Raw genomic sequence first — 7,500 nt, 5'->3', positions numbered from 1 at the left:
CACGTGATGCGTTTCCTACAATGGTATTAAATTTCAGAGAGATAAATATTCAGTTTTATACCGAGAACAGACGACATTTTCACACAAAGCGTACGCGCGCAAACAATTTGTCTGAAAAAGCTTTATTTGAGTTCCCCACCAAGATGTCGATGGTATTAAATGCTTCGAACGTAAAAGCGGAATAACGATATTCTTTCTTTCGTGCAATCCCGGTTAAGAATAATTTGTTTTTGACTTGTTCAAACAGAGAGAGCGACAAGAGAATGGAATTGCATTTTTGTAGAATGAAAAAGCTTCAGTAAGTTTTCATATATGAAAGTTAGAATCAAAACTGGAAGCGGATTAGACGAGATAGCACTCTAAATGGTTGAGAACATTGCCAAAGAAACAAAAAACAATCAGGTAAAACAAATTTGCATTCGTCTAGTTCAAATTTTAATGGGATTTTGTCAAACAATCTGCGTATACCTTATTTATGTTTTGTTCTGTTAATAAATGCAAGGGCGATCAAGGCGCAGGCGCATCTTGTATGTTGACTTACCGCTGGCCCCATTCGGACACGGCTGTATGTCGATCCCAGCTGCTGCAGTTGCCGCCCACGCAATCTCTTGTATAACTTGAGCCGGGCACTTTTCCACACCTGGCATACGAGAAAAGAGGTACATGAATTATATCATCATGAGTTAATGTATATTTATTCAGAGAATCTGTGGCTTATCTCTTTAGCCTTTAAGCGATTGCATTTTGCGAACTTTCAAAATCACGAATTGTACGAGAAGGTCGTGCAATTTTTTTTATTTATAGTAAATGACCATCAACCAATCAGAACGCGGTAACGGTGAGCTTTGTATATATCTCCTCCGATCCGTTCATGTTTACTTCAGAAACCTTTGAAACTCCTCGGTCCAACGTCGGAATTCTTCGAAAGACTTTGGTTGAACCTCGGACACCTTACCACCGGGTAAACTTCGGAAACCTTCGGAAGTCTTCTGGTCTACTTCGGAAAAGTTCGGAAGTCTTCGGATGCTTTTTGGACGCCTTCCGAAGTCTGTTAACTTCGGAAAACTTCGTGTCAACTTCGGAAAGCAAGAGTACAAATTGGGACTAATTGTACTCCTCTCGTCCAATCAGAATCCAGTAATTATTATTTTGTTGAGTGTACTATAATAAAGTAAATGTAGCAAATAAATGGCTCATTGTTGTATGCTCACGTTGTCGTCAAAACCTAAAATTTGCTGATTTCACGTTGCTATTTTCATGGTGGAGAACGGCACGGGAAATGCACGGAAATTTGTGCTGCACGTGCAGCACAATTATTTCTCCTTTTTTAACAAACAATATTCTTGCTTTGTGGCGTTGTCGTTGCCGGCTAGTACTCAAACATGAAATGCCGGAATGCTGGAACGCCGGAACGGCGGAATATTTAAATACGGAACGGTGGAATACTCAAACATGGAATGTTGGGCCAAACAATGTTGCGTCTTGTTGGCCAACAATGTTGCGAGCGTTTGCACGGGCCTTTAAGGCCTCTACCCAGTCTCGCTTAGTAAATCTGTATTTTTGTTGTTATGGAGATTTAGTAGGATAATTGACCAATCATTTGTCGTCTTGTGAGCATATTTTGACAGCTGATAAGAGACCTCACGAGGACTGGCTTTTTTCGATCGCGCGAGATCAAATTACGCGAGGACAAGGGCCGATGCGTCAGATAACGCATCAAACGATGGGGATATCCCTGCCTTTTTTTCGGATCGAAGAATCTAGGGATCTAAGGGATCTCTTATGGTTTTTCTGTAAGAGGAGGGGATACTAGGGACAACAATTTCGATTAAGATGGCTTTAAAAGTGACGAAGAAGATGGTGACAACCAAGCGAACGATGACAAAGATGATAAACAAGAAGCTCGCTGGAATGACCAGCTCGATAATATTCAAGTTCCTGATTTCGTGGCAGTCACTGGATTTTATTTGTTTTAGATAATCGTAATGAATTAAATATATTTCTTAGTTTTCATAGGAGATGATCTATGGGAATTAATGGTATACGAAATGAGTAGGTATGACTGTCAAAAACTCTTGAAAACTCCCGAGCGCATTGCCTGTTTTCATGGAGTAAGCCGCGCAGAATTTAAGGCTTTCGTAGCAATTAACGTTATAATGGGCATTGATTAGCTCCCTAATTTAGCTTTATATAGATCAACCGATGAATGTTTTGCAAATAACAATTTTTTTTGTCCTAAAATAAATTGGTAATTGAAGGAATTTTCGCCTTCGACATACCTCGGAAGATCAGTATCTTCAACAAATACATCAAATCGATCGTTCGTTTATATTTCGCAAATGCGAGAATACCTCCAGCGATTTTCTCTGTTGTTTTTCTCGTGTTGTGTAAGTTATCTTTCAGTGAACTTTGAAGTTTTCGAAAGAGCGCTTTTCTACACAATTTGACCTTGTTTGTTCTCTCATGAAACATGATAGTGATCAATAAACTAAATTAATCTTTGCGTTTTGTGCATTTCGACAAGCAGAAAACTCGTGGTGAAATTTTGTTTCGACAGCGGCGTTTGTGCATTTTTTTTTTTTTTTTTTTGCACTTATACCTACAAGAAAACAAAGTGATTGGAATAAATTTCGCACAATTTTTACCCACTGAGTGGTAAGACTTAACTGTAAATTGCACAGGGCATATTTTGAGTTATAAGCTCGTTTGTTCCGGTGAAAGACTCGATGAATGAAATGATATGAATGTCTATTTGAAGTGCGTGTTATAGACGAATCTCTTCGGAGCCACCAATTTGAAATATATGTTATAAAGGTGTCTATAACAGACAATTGCTTGAATCAGTAGCCCTTAACTATAAGCGAACAACAGCCCTGTATGGCTGTTAAGAATGAGATCAGGTGCCCGAGCCCGAGCCCGAGCTCAATGACAAATCTAGAGAAACTAATTTGATGTCATGACCAGGTGTTTTTGTTTTTTTTTGCGGAAAAGGTAGTCTGTATAGATCGTAGGCTATATTTAACAATTATTGGATGAGGTTGAGCATGTTAGCGATAATTATCAAGGCCAAAGTTTGTGTTATCTGCTGAAGCCGAAGGCTGAAGCGGATAAGACAAACTGAGGCCTTGATAATTATCGCTAACGTGCGAAAACCGAATTCAATAATTGTTTTATAATGTATATTCCTGAGCTGAGCTCCGCCGTGACAAAACTGATAAAACTGCTGGTTAGTGTGTTACGTGACGTCACTTCTGCTTGTCTGTAAGTATGACGTCAATTCTACATATATAAAATCTATTGTTTGTAGGTATGACGTAAGAGAAACAGAGCAAGCAAGAATTAGCTGCGTGCTTATAGCCAATCAAAATCGAGCTGGTGACACCAATGTATAATAATAGATGTTAAATGCCGTGACATAGATCTTAGTCATGGGCTCTGGCAGCTTAAATTGTCCAGATAAGTGCGAGTATCGCTTCTCTCTTTCGTCCGAAGATTTCTCTTTACAAAATAAGGGGTGGTCCATGGACCGGGTCCATGAAGGGGTCCATGGTCCGGGTCCACAATGGTGGTCCATGGACCTGGGGTCCATGTTTTGTATACGTCCTTAGTTAGCGATCAAAAACTTTCTTGATTGCTTAACGCGCGCTGCTTCGAAAAATCTACCTTTACATTTTCCGTTGGGCCTTTAGGACATGTTTTCAATCACTTTTTAGCAATACTTTTACATGATCTGGAAGTTCACTGTTTCTTCTTCAAGGTGAAGTTAATTCTAGAACTCAGTATCTTGTGTACATTTACAGCACATATGGTTTATTTTTAACGCTCACTTACCACTGCAAAACCTCGAAAATTTGCCAAGTTATCTTATACATCACACACAGCGCACGCGAATTTTTCAATGGGTTAACAGCTTTTGGCGAATAAACATCATAAGTTGCGTGACCGGAAGTCCCACTGACTATGTGGCCGAGTGGAAGTTTAATTCAGCTCGCCGACAAAACGAAAAAAACAAGAAGATCTTTCAGATCTTTCAGATCTTAAAACCGCGCTTTGAAAATTTATCTGTTTCTTACCACTATAGTCGCAACGTAGTACACATTCCAAAGCAGTCTTTGTTGATTCACTATGACTATAGACACAAAATCACCTGATCAATCTGTAGCACAACAACTGACAACAACGACTGCACCCGAACTTATTGCACTATCACTTATAGCCGAGGTGAAATCTCCGAGGAATCTCCGATGACGAATACCGGTAAACATCATAAGTTGCGTGATTCGAAGTGCCACTGACTATATGACCGAATAGAAATTTGGGTCTGCTCACCAACAAAACTAAATTTTATCTGTTTTCTTACCACTATAGTCTCAACGTAGTACACATTCCAAAGCAGTCCTTGTTGATTCACTGATGACTATAGAACCAAAATCACTTGATCGATCTGTAGCACAACGAACTCACGACAACGACTGCACACAAAGTTATTGCACCACTACTTATAGTCGTTGTCAAATCTCCGATTCCACCATCAGTCGTAGCTGTTGTGAAATCTCCGATGACGTAATAGTCTTAGCTTTCTTTCTTAAAAGTCACGATTACATGTTTCAATAAGACACAAATATATATATATATTGTTGTAAATAAAGAGCGGACTATATTCATAAAATTACATTAACGTTTTTTTGACTATGTGGCCGAGTGGAAGTCTGGTTCAGCTCGCCGACAAAACGAAAAAAAAAGCTGATTGCCGAGCAAGAACCGCGCTCGACCAATGGCCGCACGGTTAAAAAAGAGTGTACTTAAGGTGCGTTCGATTGACCGTATTCCGGAATAGGAATATATAGAATAAAAGTTAGAAATCCTTCGATTTTACGGAGATTCACATTAAAATTGTCAAAAATCTGCTAAAATGCTATTTTAGACAAATTTTTATTATCCTTGCTGCTTCAAAACGCGCCAAACATACCCTTTTTAATCATCATGCACTCCACGTATTCTTATTCCGCAATAGGGTCAATCGAACGCGCCCTTAATTTGGGCAGAAAAAGTGCCATATAATCAGTCTCCGAAGACAAACGAACAATTCCTCACACAGCATTTGGCGTAGTACAATCATCTACTAGAACTGAAAATTTGGATGCGATATCTTAAAACCCGTCCGGACAGAAGGTCCGAGAATTTGCGAACCAACACCCAATCCTTTCACAGGTAATTGACATGATAAGTCAATAATTTTTCGAGCGCAGACTATGGAGCGAAACTAAGAAAAGCGATTTTAAAACTAATTTTTCAGAATTTTTTTCGGGAAAATATACTTCACAGCCCACCAATTCAAGATTTGCAAAAACAAGAAATTTGAGTGAAATGCTCAAATTTAACTTTACCGAGATCTTAAACTCCCTAATAACAAAAACAAGTAAAGTACATGTAACGGCAAGAAAACCGGAACAGCGAAAGCGACTGACACTTTATTTGGTTTCCCCTAAAAACACCGATGATACGCAGCCTAGCGACAATCCTTCCGAAGAGCTGGTTCTAAAACAGGAAAGTTAAAATAAAAGGGTTAACGAGCGAGTTAATTACATGATTGATAAAATAAAATACGTTCAAACTTGAAACGGATAATTACAAACCTTATCGGTGATTTCTCCGAGACGTGGAGTAAGCTAAACGGCCCAACACAACTAGACGGCCCAGGAAAACTAGAAACTTAAATAACTAAATGGTAAATTCGAACTCTTTACCACAAGACGTAGGGAAGCCAAAAAAAAAAGAAAACCGCATGTGCTATATTTATATATCGAAATATGCATAATGAGGGTTAAATACGCCCCTCTGAGGCTAACGCCTTTGAATAGGAAAAAACAATTAATACAAGAGCGAACCAATTGCCATGAGAAAACTGCTAATGAGGCGCCTACAAAATATACAGTAACACGCCGGCCCCGAAAGGCGCACATGATGAAATAATAAGCCTTTCCAAAGCCGAAAAATAAAGTTTCACAGTACATTCACTCTTTGCTCATCAGCGACCGTTCCAAAAGGCACAATTTGCGAATGTCACGTCGTAAACTCGTAGTTGCAGTCTTGACAGTGACGTGTCGAACAACTCCGTGACGATCAGGAATACTTCCTGGATGACACCCTTAGGCCAACGTCCACGTGGACAATTCTCATCCACTAGAAGTACGTAGTCGCCCACAGCAAGGTTTGGCCGTTTTTTAAGCCATTTCTGCCTCACTTGAAGCGTAGGTAAATATTATCGGATCCAGCGTTTCCAAAAAATGTCTGCTAAATATTGAGCTTGTCTCCAACGTTTGCCCCCATACTGGTCGTTGACATCGTGCATTTCGTCGGGATGACAGCAAACATTTGGGCGCAGAAGGAGACAAAGGCTCAGGATCACGTGGGTCGCTTGACGGGGGAACAAGAGGACGGTCGTTCAGAATCTTTTCCACTTCAGCAATGAAGGTAAGCGGTGTTTGATCGTCAACTAGCTGGTTACCCAAGAGCAGGCGAAGAATTTTTCGGATTGAGCGAATCATCCTCTCCCAGACACCCCTAGTGTGGCTAGCCAAAGGAGGATTGAAGTACCATTGCACACCTCGACGTCTTAGACAAGTACTGATTCGATCAGGATTCCACTTCCTCAAAGCAATCTTGATTTCGGTCTCAGCACCTCTGAAATTTGTTCCATTGTCACTGAACACTTCGATCGGCGCCCCACGTCTGCTTACGAATCTGGTAAACGCTTGAATAAATGAATCACTCGTGAGGTCATGTGCTACCTCGATGTGAGCGGCACGAAAAGTTAGGCAAGTAAAAACGCATCCGTATCTTTTAGCGTGGCTTCGTTTCTCTTTTACAAGTATCGGCCCGAAGAAGTCCACTCCAACAGATGAGAACGGTGGGGAGAAAGGGCTAACTCTTAGGCAAGGTAGCTGAGCCATGATCTGGTCACATGGGCTGGAATTCCAGAATCGACATTTGAGACACTTCCCGAGCACGCGTCGAACAGCTGCATTTCCTCGGAGGATCCAGAAACTCTGTCTGAGACTTTCCAATACGTTACAAGCTCCCACATGGCCCTCCTTTTCGTGGTAGTCTTTAATGATCAAGTCAGTGACCGGGTGCTTGCTCGGTAAAATCATGGGGTGCTTAGCGCTAAACGGCATAGACGCATTATTGAGTCGTCCTCCAACACAAATTACACCATCATGAAGGAACGAGCTTAACTTGCGTAGTGGACTGGCATATCCTATGCAATTCAGCCTTTGCCGGAGGCGCTTTCGTTCGGAAGAACGCCTTGTCGGTTCTTGTGTTATTCTTTGCAAGAGGACCAGCTCCTTAGGGAATGCCTCTCGTTGGAGATAACTTTCAATACTTCTTTTGTTGTTCTGGTAATTTCTTTGACTGTCAAACCTCCTTTGGTGTATTTCTCGGTGGGAAGCCTGATAATTCGCACACGTAAATGATCTTTAAAGCACAACAACCAAG

The 7,500-nt window shown here is 40.7% G+C and overlaps 1 protein-coding gene across 1 annotated transcript in view; it reads right to left on the bottom strand.

The window, feature by feature from the left end:
• LOC138035235 (uncharacterized) overlaps positions 1-7,500 on the bottom strand; it is a gene marked incomplete at its 3' end in the record, with an annotated part of 13,147 nt that overhangs the window by 3,869 nt on the left and 1,778 nt on the right. The window contains exons 2-3 of the mRNA XM_068882050.1: positions 6,245-7,454; positions 542-640 (exon numbers count right to left, since the gene is read on the bottom strand). Coding sequence (XP_068738151.1) covers positions 542-640; positions 6,245-7,454 — 1,309 coding nt within the window. The remainder of the gene's footprint in view (positions 1-541; positions 641-6,244; positions 7,455-7,500) is intronic.

This window comes from Montipora capricornis, unplaced genomic scaffold, assembly GCF_036669925.1.
Source record: "Montipora capricornis isolate CH-2021 unplaced genomic scaffold, ASM3666992v2 scaffold_330, whole genome shotgun sequence".
Lineage (NCBI taxonomy): Eukaryota > Metazoa > Cnidaria > Anthozoa > Scleractinia > Acroporidae > Montipora > Montipora capricornis.
The sequence above is the reverse complement of the archived record's forward strand: the minus strand, read 5'-3'. Positions and strand labels throughout refer to the sequence as shown.